The sequence below is a fragment of the Martes martes genome (assembly GCF_963455335.1).
Source record: "Martes martes genome assembly, chromosome: 2".
In the NCBI taxonomy this organism is placed as follows: Eukaryota; Metazoa; Chordata; class Mammalia; order Carnivora; family Mustelidae; genus Martes; species Martes martes.
The window spans coordinates 134,426,045-134,442,228 of NC_137889.1; the positions used below are offsets into that span (position 1 = coordinate 134,426,045).

At 36.0% G+C, this 16,184-nt stretch overlaps 1 protein-coding gene across 1 annotated transcript in view; it reads right to left on the minus strand.

The window, feature by feature from the left end:
- SLC7A11 (solute carrier family 7 member 11) overlaps positions 1 to 11,982 on the minus strand; it is a gene marked incomplete at its 5' end in the record, with an annotated part of 75,438 nt that extends 63,456 nt beyond the window's left edge. Inside the window, 3 exons of the mRNA XM_080797078.1 lie at positions 3,705 to 3,820; positions 7,669 to 7,795; positions 11,706 to 11,982. Of these exons, the coding sequence (XP_080653204.1) occupies positions 3,705 to 3,820; positions 7,669 to 7,795; positions 11,706 to 11,982 (520 nt within the window). The remainder of the gene's footprint in view (positions 1 to 3,704; positions 3,821 to 7,668; positions 7,796 to 11,705) is intronic.
- Between the last annotated feature and the right edge of the window lie 4,202 nt (positions 11,983 to 16,184).

Below are 16,184 nucleotides of genomic sequence, written 5' to 3' on the forward strand. Positions count from 1 at the left end.
TGATCCTACATTTTATTTGTCATCCTCCTGAAGGACATGGTTATTGATTTTCAGTGCTTATATATTTCAATACCATGTATATCTACCTAGGTATGGTAGAAAAGGGGCGGGTAGAACCAGACTTCAGAATATTTAAGCAAAACCACTCCACATGCTGTATTTGAAATGCTGGTCCAGAACTGATCCTTCATTTTCTTTCATCTAACTCAATGATGCCAGGAAAATGATATGGGAAAAGTAAGTATAGTGATATAGAATAGAACTGGCTTATTTTTTTTTCTTATAATGCAGTCACAAGTGTTATTTTCTTTGCTTCTTCTAATTATTCCCACCAGGCATGAGAAGCAGGGTAGAGCTCTTTACTCACCTATACCCACAGTAAGTGAGGAAGGAAATCATGCTCAGAGACTGTTAGGAATGGATCTGGGATGAGATTTCATATTTTAAAGAAAGTATTTTCATTATAATATTCTGCCATTCAAGTGTATACTATATAGGGAAGAGTTTTAGGAGACCAGAACAGAAGATTGGATATCATTTTGCATATCAAACATCCTTCAGGGCTTGCCAAAGCTCCATGGACAGGGAAACTTGCTGGCGTTGCACAGGTGTGATGTTCAGACTGGGCTAGAGGAGAGCACTTCATGTGAATGTGTAAGATTTCCCAGCTAGACATCCCTATGCCTGACATGTTTACCCAAATGGATAGGAGTTCGGATAAGCAAAAATTTTCCATCTTCATTAAACTGACAGAAATGAAATCGAGTACTTTCAACAAAGGGCAGATAAATGAGCGTTTAGTAACTACCCACTCCTACCCCACTATCATTTCTCAAATGGTTGGTTAATATTTCACAAAACCTGAAATCCCTTTTTTTTCTGTGACTTGATTCTAACAAGATCCTTCAGGTTTGCGCTTCTTCTACACTTGAACTACAGATTTCAAACTACCACAAACCTTTTCTTCCCCCAAGAAATACAGGGAAGCAATCCAGGAAATTAAACTCTGTTTCCATACCTGACTAACCTTCCATCCTTCACAGGCAGAAAATCACTGATACTCACTTTCAGGAATACAGAATAGGAGAGACTTGCCCCAGGTAAATTTCTCCTTCTTCATCTCCATGTCTACCCCGTTGCTCCGTTAAAGCTAAATTCTTCTTAAAGAAGAGTCTCACTCTCCCAGTGAGGCCACTGACTTACATTACCTACCACTGTGTCATAACAGTTCCTTGTTTTCTCTTTCAGTGCTTCTAATTATAGGAATATATTTCCTCAGCATCTCAAGCTTGCAAACTTCCAGAACATCAAAATTTATAAGCTAATGTTATAACTAATGGCAAAAATGAAGAAAATGTTCAGGTTCATCCAAGATTTACTCAGGCTTTGTGAACTCTTCTATCACGAATCTCTACTTCAAGAGTTTGGTAAACCACAACTTGCTTAGTTAGCCTTACCTATAATTGCATTAAAATTTTGCTTTGAACAGTTTCCATTTTCTCCTCCAAAATACAAATTTTCCCTAAAAAGTTAATAGCACTGGGATAAACAAAAAGAGTCATCCAGACTCTTGCATGTAGTAGTATGTTGTGATTATCCATCTCACTTGAAGTCCAAAGCAGGTAATATTTGCAGACTTGTAAATGTTTACATAAAATCTACTGAAAGTTTGCTGATTCTTTTACTTAAGTTGATAAATACATAAATACATGTGCCTAAAATAGATATAGTTTTTAAAACTTCTATTGTAAATTTACAAACCTCTCAAAACCATTACCTCTATCTTCTTTTCAAATCTAATAATCACGGTATGATTCTGCCTCAGTCATTTGAGGGACAAGAATATAATGGTTATAATAATGGCTGTTAGTCCAAGTGGGAGACCAGATTTATCAAGAACTTTCTACAGATAAGGCATTTTGCCAAAGGCCTTAAAAATCTGATGTAATTCATCTTTCTGCAGCCATCTAAGACAGATTATCTTTCCACAGATATTTTACCAATAAATAAAAGTAATGCTTAAGAAGTTTCAATATTTAGCTCCAAATCACAAAACTAAGAAACTGTCACAAATAAATTTCAATTCCAGCCTGTTTGCCTTCAGAGCCAAAGCTGTAACTACTATGCTAAAACAGTTCATCCCACAAAAGCTCATGGTATTAGATCCGAAGATCACATTGAACAAATTCTGTTTAATTTACCACCATTGTCCTACTGCCTGAGAAAACTGAAGATTTGTAATCCTCCAGGTTTAACAAGTAGATTTTTCTGCTAGAGAAAAATTCTTAGACCTCTTCTCATAGAATCAGTCAGTCAACAAATATCTATTAAACACAAATACCACACAAAGAGCCATGTGAAGGGCTGGAAATGCAGCAGTGAAAGGGCCCTTGGTCTCATGGAACCTCCAATGATGTTTTCTTACAAGAGTATCAATAGCTACCGTTTTGCAATTTGTTCTTAAGAAATTGCAGGCATTACCCGAACCACTATACATATGCTGTCTTGGTTAATATCATTTAATCCTCACAAAATACCCTATGAAGACTCCGGAGGATTTACAGGTAAGAATACTGAGGTGTGGAAAGGTTCAACGATTTGTCCCTGAGTCTCACATCTGTAGTGTGTGTTAGGACATGATGAGCTAAGTTTGCCATTACCTCTCCAGAACTCAGAAATGTCTACCTCAAGTATTTTTCTTTGTCTTTTTTCAAAGATTTCACAGAATAATAGTGTATGCATGTTTTGTGGATAAAGTAGCAAATCCAGAATGAGCCTAAGTTCAAAAATATATGTATCTACACATAAAATATTTTTATATGTAATTAACTCTTTCCTGTAAACAAAACACTCACCTCTCTACTGGCAAATGTGCATTGTTCTCTTCATTGTTCTATTGAAACACTTTAGCCATGCACAACTGAAATTTTTTTCATGAGTATGCAATTCAGTTATTCTTGTGTTGTTTACTATTTCCAGATAATTCTTGTTCAAACATGACCATTTGGATTCTTAAAACCGATTTAATTAGCACCTGGACTTAATTTATTGTTTCCCAAGAAATACAGGGTTTGGCTTCATATCACTTATGTAATGCTGTATATTTTCCTCTTTTTTATTTCTTTCAAAAATTGCCTAATATTTGTGCACATTGATAAAAATGAATAAATTCCCAATCTGGAGACCTAATCTAAGAAGTGGTATGAATAATCACATATTAAAAGTAGAATTTTATCATGACCATCAATGGGCAGCTAAAACTACAACACTGAAAGTGACAGTCTGCTAACACTATAAAATGCATGAATACAACATACATAACAAACACATGAACAGCACTCCAGAAGATAAGGGAGTTATCATTCAGCATATTATCAGTGAGGAAGGATAATTTCTAATTCAAAAACCCATAAAATCGTTGGGTTTTCATCTTTAAAATTCTACAAATAAGGTGGTTTTTGTTTGACCATATCAGAAGGTTACCCATCATATCTATTGATCCACTGCAAAACTAGCATGTAATGTAATACCACTCTGAATACTTATTTTTTTTCTTTATTTTCCAACACAAATTTGGCAAGGAACTGAAGCCAAAGGAGCAGGATGTGGAGAGCAGTCACATCATGCAAAAAGTCCACAGAAACTTTGTCACTAATCACTTTTGCTTTTTTTCTCCTTTTCTTATTTATATCTGTGATACTCACTTATGCCCACAGCTGTAATGAGCTTGATTGCAAGTTCAGGAATTTCACATTGAATAAAAAAGGGTTCCAGAATGTAGCGTCCAAAGGCCAGAGAAATCACAGCAGTGGCTGCAGGGCTGGGAAAAAAAAAAAAAAAATAGGTTAACAAAGGAAAAAACAAATAACATCTTCATTAAACTTTTTCTACCTTGAGGTAATGTTATTCAACATAAAGAACATGCTAAATATAAAATCCTGTAATTTTCCAAACTTCATATTTGATTAAGTTGTCACAGACATTCCGAGTAAAATATGGCCTATAACATTGGTGGTTAGTTTAAACTTCTCAAATGCATGAAAGCAAGACTGGGTCCTATCAACTTTGTCCCTGCTTTCCTAGATCTGACTTTTTTTTTCCCCCTTAAAAATCTAGTTTATTATTTGAGATCCTGATGGAGCTGGGCTTTACAAGAAGCAGTCTTCTCAATAAGTCAACAACTAAACTCTGGCCGCAAGCGCAAATGGGGTGAGGGTACAGTGCTAATGAATGGAGCTTGGTCAGGAGAATGAATACAAAACCCGACTTCAAAAATTATTATTAATAAGTGCTCATTGAAAATATAAGCTTTTGACCTTGACATTGTATTCTTCCTATTTTTTCCAGTACAGACAAAAACTTAAAGAGCCAAGTGATTATTCTTAATTTCCTAGTAACATTCAGATGCAAAGTATGAGTTGAAAAATAGAAATGCTGTTGTGATTTTACACAACTGAGAAAATACCCATGAGATAAGAAAATTAAATAAGTTCAGGTCTATAATAAAAGAAGTAACAAACCATTCTACTTTAATTCTTCAAATATTTCTAAGAGAAAATTGCATGTGCCTTTAAATACACTTCTATAAGAATGCATGCTCTTTAGATACACAGGCAAGTTCATGGAATTAACTAATTTTTCATACCAATCTTCACTTTCAGCTTCTCTTCTCAAAGTTACTCAGCACCCATGCTCAATCCCTAGATTGTCAGATAAACCAACCACCATTATGTTCCAATGTTGGCCTGCTTGTACTAAAGAGCACCATATATTTTTTTATTTTCTTCTTTTCCTAAAGACCATCTCCTCTTCCACCCTCAAAAGATGATTTTTCTTATTCTTCGTCATTTGCAAATTTTTAATGTATAAATTAAAATCTGATCACATCATTTTAGTGCTTTCAAAACATGCTCAGGATATGCAAAATCCTTTAGTTACGGCTCCATCCGGTCTAAGCTTTCCCTTCCTCTTGGTTTGCTTCTACCCACTAGAAGGAGCTGAATACTCTTTGCCAGGAGCCCCTGCAACTCATTGACAATTTTTTTTATACCTCATATCTTTATCTTCAATCTTTTTATGCTCAAGGAAGTTCCTTTAATCTTCTGATTGGGTGAGAGCTCCACGAGTACACCCTCTTACTGAGTCTCATGGTTTCCCTTTCATGGTGCTGATCACAGTAGCAACTTTATCCTCAGTATGTGATTCTTGATTGATAACTATTTCCTTCATGTGACCCTGAGCTAAATGAATTCCAGACTCTGTCCATCTTTTTTTTTTTTTTTAAGGCTTTATTTATTTATTTGACAGAGAGAGAGACACTGTGGGACAGGGAACACAAGCAGGGGGAAGTGGGAGACTGAGAAGCAGGCTTCCAGCCAAGCAAGGAGCCCAACATGGGACTCGATTCCAGGACCCCAGGATCATGACCTGAGCTGAAGGCAGATACTTAAAGACTGATCCACCTAAGTGCCTCTAAGACTCTGTCCATTTTAGTCACTGTTCTATCCCCAGTGTTTAGTATAGTATCTATCCTAAGTAGAAACCCAATTAATATTTGAATATATGGTTAATGTGTGAGTTCAATCTAATGACCCCTGCTATGTACTGATGTATGATTTTTTTTTCTTGAAATCTGTGTTCTACAGATTATTCCTGGCAAGTCTGAAGCATCATTTTAAGTGTTTAGACACCATGGGTGCTGCCTCAAGTCATTCATTACTCTGCTTTTTTGGAAGAACAACCAAACACTGTGAGTCCCTTATTACAAAGGAATATATGAACCCTTCATAATAAGCTTCTAGAATATATCTAGGTTATTTCCTCTGTCAGTACAAACACACACACACACACACACACACACACACACACCATGAAGCAGCTCTTTTGCAGTTAAACTAAGGTTTAATTATGTGCTACTTGGGAACAGGAATTGTAGCTCATTCCACTTTAAGATCTCTTTAACATATCATTCAGCACTCAGTAGCTGTTTAAGGAATGAATAAATAAGTGAATGAGCACTGTATCTGTGCTACTGTGAACAGAGAGAATGTGTTCATTATAATGCTAAGGAATGAGCCAAAGCCATGCAATAAATACATGGCTGCAGAGGGATTCAAGTGCAGCTATATCAGGCGACAAAGCCCACCATCCTGATAGGCCAGTGCTCAGAATAAGTAGTGTCCTCATTTGAATGCTGAGAATGTTGTATTCAAAATATTGAAACTTAAACTTTCAGTCAAAAAGAACTAAATTATTTGAAAAGAATTTAATATTGCCGCTCAAAAAGAATTTACTATCTGTGATACTCAGGACACTGATTAAGAAGTATAATGGTTTCAAAAAGTGTGAGAGTTGGTTTTATGTACTTAAAATACCTGCAGTTCTGATGGGAGAAACAGAACATAGACACCTGGAAATACTAAGTAAGAATACAAGATATGCTGAATGTCAAAGAAGGAGACACTGCATTTTTTCAGAAGAATTAAGAGAGAAAAGAAATATAAACTAGGGTGAACAGGAAATGAACTGTGGAAAAGACAGGATTTAAGTGAACCTTTGAAGAGTAGTATTCAAATAAATCAAAAAAGAGCAGAAGGTATATATCCCAGGCAAATCCCAGATTTTAGAAAAGGACAAAAATACTTCTTTATCATTATTTCATTATAATGAGTTTAAAATAATGCTGAATTGTCTAAAATGAGGAGAGACTTATAGAAGTAAATACTATTCTAAGCTTTTTGTTAGAAAAGAGATACCTACGACTATAAAAATCATGCTTAGTGTCAAATCGATACTTATTAGCTCTGCATTTGCCCCTTATGCCTCAAGTGTTAGGATAAAAGCTCACAGGAGCTCTCAGCTGCATATGTCTGATAAGTTTACAGTAAGAGCAAGTTTCTCCAGTTATTTCTGTTAAACTCTGCAATCAGAATGTGCAAGTCACATTTTATGGTAGCAGTCAGCCTTAAGAAACTATGATACTCTACACTTCTCAGATGACATCAAAGACTTCCCACAAAGGTAAAGGAAATTTGCTATTCAGAGTGACTTAGCACTATTTGGTTTGAATTTAAGCCAAGATAATTAGAAAGGAGAACGTATCTTACAGCAATAATTTTTTTTTCTCAACTATAGTTCACTGATTTGCCTAACAAGAGGAAGTGAGTCACTCAAGCTTTGTTTTGTTTTGTTTTTTATAAAGTAGTAAACTCAGTGACACACTAAGTTGTTAGGCACAGAAGTTTCCTGGTCACGATACAGTAAAGTTAAAGAACAACGTAATCTACAAGAAGAAAACTATTAGCATAGCATTCAATTTTGTCTGGCCAGCCAAAAGTTAAGATTTATCAAGTCAGATTTTCATGCTTCATATCCTTTCAGGTCAACATATTTTCTAGAAATGTCAGAGAATAATTGAACATTAAAGAAAATTAGTTACCTTAAAAGTCTGGCATGGTTAGAGAACTACTGCCAGTGACAAAACTGCATAAACACATTAATTGACAGAGGTATTTCATACACATTTCAAATCCTGAAACAGACGTTTACAACATAGTCACATGACATGTATATTCCTAATCAGTTAAAAATAATTAAGATGATTTAGAAAGGGTGTAATGAATGGATTTATTTTTCCTTAATATTTTTTTTTCTTATTTATGCTCTTACCGTATTATGAGCAGTTCTACCCAGACTCGTACAAAAGCTGGTAATGGGCCAAAGACCTCCAGGATGTATGTATAATGACCACCAGATTTCTTTATACTTGTTCCCAATTCAGCATAGGACAAGGCTCCTATGAAATGTACATAATAAAAAGGTACAAAGTTAAAATAGTACCAAGTCATCCAAAAGAAGAATTTATATAATAATGTTTATGTTATATGAGATGTTCCTACATCATTTGGTGTGAATGAGATCCTTATTTCAAGAGAAGAAACAGTAATTTGATTGTTAGAAGCCACCAAAATCTTTTTATATCTTCCTCATATTTGAGATCTAGTTCATTGTATTCAAACAGTATAATTTTGTTTGCAATGGTAAAGATAAACTTCTAAAATAGTACCATATTATTAAGAATTTTTAATCTCAAACCTGAGGAAAAGAGAAGATAGATACCAGTAACACTAACCTATTTTTTTAATTTATTTATTTATTTTAATAAACATATAATGTATTTTTATGCCCAGGGGTACAGTCTGTGAATCGCCAGGTTTACACACTTTACAGCACTCATCATAGCACATACCCTCCACAATGTCCACATCCCCACCACCCTCTCCCGTCCCCCTCCCCCCAGCAACCCTCAGTCTGTTTTTTGAGATTGAGTCTTTTATGGTTTGTCTCCCTCCCGATCCCATCTTCTTTCATTTTTTCTTTTCCTACCCCCCCAACCCCCCCACATCGCATCTCCACTTCATCATATCAGGGAGATCATATGATAGTTGTCTTTCTCCGATTGACTTATTTCACTAAGCATAATACCCTCTAGTTCCATCCACGTCGTCGCAAATAACACTAACCTATTTTTAAAGGAACTCACACCAAGACAAGGAATTGTCTCAAATCGACCTCATTATATTAAGAATCCTTTTAATGACATTTCTGTTGCACATCAAAATTAACAAGATTAATTTGTTCTTCATAAAAGTATAGACTCTAGGCCTTGCAAGACCTCACTTAATTTGTAGGATATGGCTTGTCAGCAAAATGAATTTTGACTCCCATATTCTATTTCGAGAAAAGGTTTTCTTGGACTTTTTTGAAGTGCACACTTCTAGGTTGTTGAAATAACATACTGTTTAAAAGAGATGCTATAACTTATGTATATTAGGTAAAATTAATTATAAACAGCAATTTCAGCATTTACCAATATAATTCACATGGACCTGAGCAAGTTACATAACCTCCCCAAAACTTTATTTCTTCCTTGGTAAAAGGAAAATCTCAATTTTCACCTCATAAGAGAGTTGTGTGTACATATGTGATAATGGGCTCTAAAGACAGTACTGGGCCTGATAGAGAACACCTCATGAAATACACTTATTAATTTGAGTAACTAACTATCAAGAAAATGAAAAATACATCTTGATACTATGTAAAAAACTCTGTTCATATTGCAAAGTACTCAAATGTGACACAATTTTTGGCTGAGCTATGTCAGAGTCTAAAAGTGTGGGAAATTATTACTGATCAGAAAAGCTTTAGGCAGAACTGTCCAAAAGGAGTAAAATTTGGATATCCAGTGAAATCTTGCTATCATTTATCCTATTCTTGAACTTAGCTCTGTATCAGAATCACCTGGAAGTAAATTTTTATTTAAATACACACAAGGAATAGACTCTAAGGCCCCACACCTGTTCTCTACCAAGTGAGTCCAGATCTCCAATAGAGGGATCCGGAGAAATCTATTATTTTAAAATTTGTACAGATGATTTTAAAAGGTAACTAATCTACAGATTGATATTGAGGATCACTAATATAGCTTGTTTATTTGTAACTAATTGTAACTACCTGCAATTTACTCTGTTGGAAACCAGTCGCCATGTTGGTAGCCTGTACAAAAAAGCTTTCAATACAAAATGTTATTGGAAAGTCTTAAGTACCTCAGAATTTATTGCCAGAGAATCAATACCTAGACCTGTGTATGCTTTGCTGAAACTCCAGGATAGTTGCCCTGGGTTTAAATTGAGTTCTGGAGGAAAGATATTTTCATTGAATAGTCTCAAGCCCCATAACCATTTTACCCAGACGAAAAAAGTGCAGAACAGGATGTAAAAATCCATGTACTGACCCTGGCTTTAAAAAAAATTGCAAACCAAATACACAGATTCTTTACTCTTAGTCCCAGAGTTCTAGAGTTTTAAGAAAAAGATTTGTTTTCCTTACAGTTTGCTTTACTTCCTGTTAGGAAGGCACTCCTGTCAAAAACTCCTAGGAACTTAAATGACAAAATGTAAATACAGATAAGTAGGCTAATACAGGAGCATGCGCCCTGTGATTAGTAACCAAACAATATCAACTCAAGTGTCACCTAGCTAGTCTTTTTAACTTTTTTTCCCCTGAGCATCTGCTTGAGTTGGTATACTTACACAGAACCATACTTTCACAGCACAATAGCATTTTAACTAGTTCAATCTTCAGCCCAATCCATTTTATTATACCTGAATAACTTTTTATTTTGTACACACATCAAATCACAGAGTAGGAGCTGCATGTATAGAAGTATGAAAAGTCCAAGAAATTGGTTATGTTTTTTCCTATTAGACATCAATTTATTCTCAATTTACCAAGTATTTGTAGACAATTAAAGGCTGAGGGTGCACAAAGTCATTTAAAAAGCACAAGAGTTAGGTTTCTATTTGTCTACTGATGTACATGCCAGACCCACACAGAATACCACAAACTTTCTAAAAACTGAAAAACAATTTTTCTACAGATCTTTCTATACTAAGGCTCTGTTTTGACAAGTTTTCTTTGAAATACTTTCTTCCTAATAATGGATATTTAGGTTCTCTAGATGAACACCCAAAGTAACACATTAAAACAAGACAAGGCCTTAAGGATGGAGGGATGGGTACACGTAGGACCAAGAGATAAGACTCAGCCCTAGAGTTAGGGCAAAACTTTGTGTTAGTACCTTTACAGAGTAGAGCCTTTTAGAATTAAAACACACTAGTTGCCACAAAAGAGCGAATATATCTTAGACATTTACCGCACAGTGTAAGCAAAACTTAAATTTTTTTGACCGTCCACCAGTTTTTGTCATCTTTATAACTACCTCAGGTAGGTTTCTAGTAATTTGCCAGCCCCATAAAAGACATTTATTATTTGCTATTAACATCAATCAATAAAAGAGATCTAGATTTGGAAGCAAAATTGATCATCATACTTCTAGTAGTAGTCTGTTCAGACTGACTCGGCAGACAGGTGGACAGGTGGACAGGTTATCCATGTCCCTGAAGACTCAGTGAACTATAAGTGAAGGAAACAGAGCACAGCAAGCTAACACTCAATTCCAATTTTACTGTTTATACTTTAAAAGTTTACAGGTGTTAGGGAGAGATGAAAGATTGAAAAAAAAATTGAAATATGCTCAGACCCTTGCAATATTCCCACCTATCACAGGAATCAGGTTATGTGCCACCACACACAGTATCATGGCAAGGACTGTTGAGAAAACATTAGGAATTGACAAGCACGCGAGGTTAAAAAGTTAAAAAGACTGCACCCCATCCCCCCTGGTTTGTTTTGGCAATAAAAACACGATAACACTTCTGCTGAATGCTCAGTTCTGTGTCTAAATAGGCCACGCCGGGTTTCACTTCACAGGTGTTTCATTCAGCGTGCCGGCTTCCAAGACGCCTCAAACATACGTAACGAAGCATACTGCCTGGTACAGAAAGTTCGCACGGATTTTACTGGGTCATCAGTTAGCTTTCGCTCTCATCGCCACAGGGAAGTCAGAAAACAGTCTGCCTTAGTCAGGAAAAGGGAATCCGGGCTGCAGGAAGCAACGTGGTGGAATTCAGGGTCCTGCCAACAGTGAACACCGTGTTTGGGCAGTTCGCACACTTAAACAAAAATCAGAAAGTTTGACGTAGTCTGTGCCATTCATTCACTCCTTAAAAATTACTCTTTGCTTTCTCAGAAAGTAAACTGCCCAGCACCACAGACATACCCCCCAGAGAAGAAGCTGCACTCACCAAATAGTGACAGGACCCCACAGACTGTCCAGATAATCAGAGACATGCCCACGCTGCCCGTGTTCTGGAGCACGCCCTTGGGAGAGATGAAGATTCCTGCTCCAATGATGGTGCCAATGATGATGGAGATGCCCCTCAGCAAAGTGATTTTCTTCTTCAGCACCACTTTCTCCTGCCCAGGGGGCTCCTTGCCACCCAAGGAAGGCAGCTTCCCATTAACATTCCCCTGCAGGTAACCTCCACTGGAGATGGTGGACACGACAGGCTTTCTGACCATTGTAGTGACACACAGGAAAAATGAAGTGGAGGAAAAAAAATAAAAATAAAACCCCCAAACTTTCAACTTTGTGTCTCTTGGTGGGACTGACCAAACCTCTTCCTCTCTGCTTTCAGACTGTCTCTTTCAGCGCTATTGTGTTCACAGGTAGGAACTCAAAGGTGTATTTTCTCCTTCACAGCTATCTAATTACTCCTCAGAAACACCTGTGTGTTCATGGTGCTCTCGCTCTTCCACCACCTCAGACTACCTCTGCTGCTGCGGCTGCTGTTACCGCCCTATGATTACAGACCAGCTCAGCTTCCTCAGGGGCTGGTATTTAAGCTCCTGCCTGTCACACCAACTTATTCCAGCTTAATGATGATGCAAATTCTCCAGGTTTGCATCAGCCACATGAGAAGGCTCCAGCATTACTCAGCTCTTTAAAAAAAAAAAAAAAAACAGCAGCATGTTGCTCAACTGACCTAAGCTTTTCAGAGAACAAAGCACACACTTTAAAGGGATCTTAACCAATCCAGAAGTAGTAAATTCAGAACAGACCTTCCCAGAGATTTAAAGCAACTCTAGTGAGGGACAAAAGCTCTTCATGCGAAAAGAAAATGAAAAATGAAACAGGAAATGATCACTGCTTTGTGAGGAGTTTCTTTTTTAACTTACGGGTGAAACATTTCACATGCAACAGCTTTGATAATAGAACACAACCCAAAGCTGCATTGTTTATGACAAAAAGTTCTTAGATTTCACAACATTTCCTGCTGAGTTTTTTTTGGAGGTGGGGGGGAACGGTCTCTGAGTAATATAGTCAAATCCAGCTTTTACGAAGCTAGGATGATTCTGCGTAGCTGCTGTCATGCACAGAGCAATTGTGAGACTTACTCAACATTAAAAGATAAAAATGATCTCTTGCTACCTGTAATAAATGTGTATTTAAAAGCACCACCTGAGTGTAAGAGATTTAAAAATTATAGTGACTCCAGAAAATAGCCATTCTCTGATTCTCCTAAGCTCTAGGTAATCTCCTAAACTAAGTAAAAGATACATATTCTTCATTTGCATGTTGTTTCATTGAATTTCCAAAAAAAATAATTTCAAAATTAAGCAATGATTACAATGACATAAAACTATGCATATAGCAAAAACCTGAAAAGGAACACATAGAATAATAGTTTTGGAAGGTGTGATATGTATGATTTTTTTTTCTAAAGTATATAAACTTTGTTATATCATGATTATAAATTTAAAATGAATTGGAAATATAAGTTAATGTTAAAATGTTTATTCAAAACAGTAAGAAAGACAAAACATTTTAAACCCCACTAACTTTCCTAATTTAGTGTCCATAAAATAAACACCAAATGAAAATCCTAGATTCCTTTTGGCTATGGTTATAGATGGTTTCGGATTCAGCGAGAATTTAACATTATCATTACCCTGAAGCTACATTTACAAACACCATTAAATACACTTCTAAATGTCTGAACAAGAATAACAAACAAAAAATGTGAGAGAGAGGTGGAGATGAGGTGGGTGGGAGGTTCAGGAGGGTGCAGGAAAGAAACAGCCACTAGGAAAGTAGCACAGAGAAGGTCAGAATCATTTCTGTTATTTTGGCACCTGAGAAAATTCTACCACCTCCATGCTCTTCCATCCAAATAATTGAGCCTTTATCACTTCTTTTGTATATTATCCCACTAAATCCTATCTAATTTGCCTTGGGTATCCCAAGTCAGGGTTTTTATACAGCCAAAATAAAAAGGTTTTCCCAGTTGTTACACCTTTCATAAAGTAAAATGGGTAGTTTCCCTCATTCAATCTGTGGACACTCCTAAAAAAAAGGAAGCTAAAGGAAGATTCTTCACTTCTCCTCTCCCGACCTGTCCTTCCCTTCACACAAGTGAGGAGAGAGTTTTCTCTTTTCCCCAAAAAGAGAACTGATTAGTGCTGAAGAAATATAAGTTAAAATTAGAACACTAGAAATCCCAGGGAATAACTTTTCATCTTTACCTCACACGGAACAACACTTTGATTTTAGATTTTGTGCTAAATGACTGAACTAATAAATTGAGACTATGACTCCACTCAGACAGGAAGTCAGGTAAATTCTAAAAGAAGAAAAAAAATGTTCTTTTAATACCGAATAACTTTCTCCTCTTTTGTAGTTTTATGAAAAACTTGAAGTTTGACTAATGACCAAAAAGACTGTACTATCATATAAGAGAGCCATATTCAAAAATTTTGCAAAGCTGCAGATAATCACCAAAGACACACATACCTCTTCCAACCACCCACAAATTTGCAGAAATTTCAGGTTATAAAGAAAATGTTGAGTAAACATCAACATTAACGAACTCTTATAATCTACAGTCCTAAACTTTGTAAACTAAGAATTTATAGTCTTCAAATACGTGTGTATCATAAAAATGAGTCCTAAGCCAGTGCATTTATATTCCTCCTAATTCAGGCTTCATTTTAAGCATTCCTGTCAAATTAGTGCTATTTACAAATATTTAGCTAGTGCTCTCTATGCACAATGGATACCCCCAGCTCTCTAAAAGTATCTTAGGAAAGAAACAAATGTGATATACTGTGGTTGGTTCCCTTTTCTGGTAATAATTTCTGTCCCGTGATTCTAAATATGTGCATGTAATGATGTGGCCAAAAATAATCCTCTTCCTGGCTGCCAGGTATAGGAATGTAACCTGAGCCAAGACATTACTAAACAGAATGAGATTTATCTTTTCTCAACCAGTGGAAGTTGTAAAGATGTGACCCAGAACAAATGGTGGCCATGTGCCCTGCCATGTTGAGTAAGTCCTCATGAAACAAAAGATAATATGCAGAAATGAGAGACACTTTCAAAGTCCCGAATCATCAAGGCCTGATTTCGTTCCAAAGGGACCCAGGTTGGCTCGAGGTCCTGAAGATTTTCCTTCAATTCTAGAAGCTACATAGTTTCCTTGTTAGATATGCTACCTCACACCACACACACAAAAGAGTGACATGAGTGGTAGAGCTAAATGTAAATGGCATATCATTAAAGCTTCTCAAATGGGTTGATTTATGATGCTCCTTAGCACATGGGATTATTAACACATAGGATTATCAGCAACTGAAGCATGGCTGTTCCTATTTTTTTAAAGAGGCTACTTAAAATTAAAATTTTACATGGGGCACCTGAGTGGCTCAGTCTGTTAAGTGTCCAACTCTTGATTGTACCTTTGGTCACAGTCTCAGAGTTGTGAAATCGAGCCCCATGTTGGGCTCTACAGTAGGCATGGAGTCTGCTTAAGACTCTCTCTCCCTCTGCCTCTCCCACCCCCACGATCTCTCTCTCTTTCCCTTTCTCAAATAGATAGATAGATAGATAGATAGATAAAATTATATATGTAGTACAAATATCTGGCTCCCATTATATCTCTAATAGACAGTGCTGATCTAGAAAAAACATAAAATATGTTCTCAACAGCTATAAGAAGGGATTTCTTAAAAGGGACATACAAAGTACTAATCACAAAAACAAGATGTTTTGAAAAATATTAAAATTAAGAATTTCAGTCCATCAAAAGACATGATTGAGAGATTGTAAAAGTGAACCATAAAATAAGAGAGAGTATTTCCAACTGGCAAAGATCTCATATCCAGAATAAATAATAAATTCCTACAAATCAATAGGAATAAGATGGGCAACCTAATAGAAAATCCACAAGAAATCTGAACAGACATTTGATAAATGGCCAATGAATTTTTTTAAAAAACTGCAAAACCACACTAGTCATTAGGGGAATTAAAACTAAAACTACAATGTGATATTAATTCCCACGATCATAGTGGCCCACATGAGAAAGATTACAACACCTGGAACAGTAAGAGTGTGGCACAACTAGTAAAACCTACTAAAGTAAATAAACACATACGCTTTGACCAATAAATTCCATTTCTAGAAATATAAACCAAAAAATGCAGGACATTCAGATGCCAAAAGATATGGATGAAAAATATTCATAGTAACTTTATTCATAATGCCCAATAATAAAAATAACACAAATTTCCACAAACAGTAGAATGGATAGATGTATTGTTGTATTTATTCAGTGAAACACAACAAGACAGTAAAAAAGGAACAACAGCTATGTACAATAATATGGATAACTCTCACATAATATTAGACCATGTATACAAAAAAATACTATATAATTTAATTA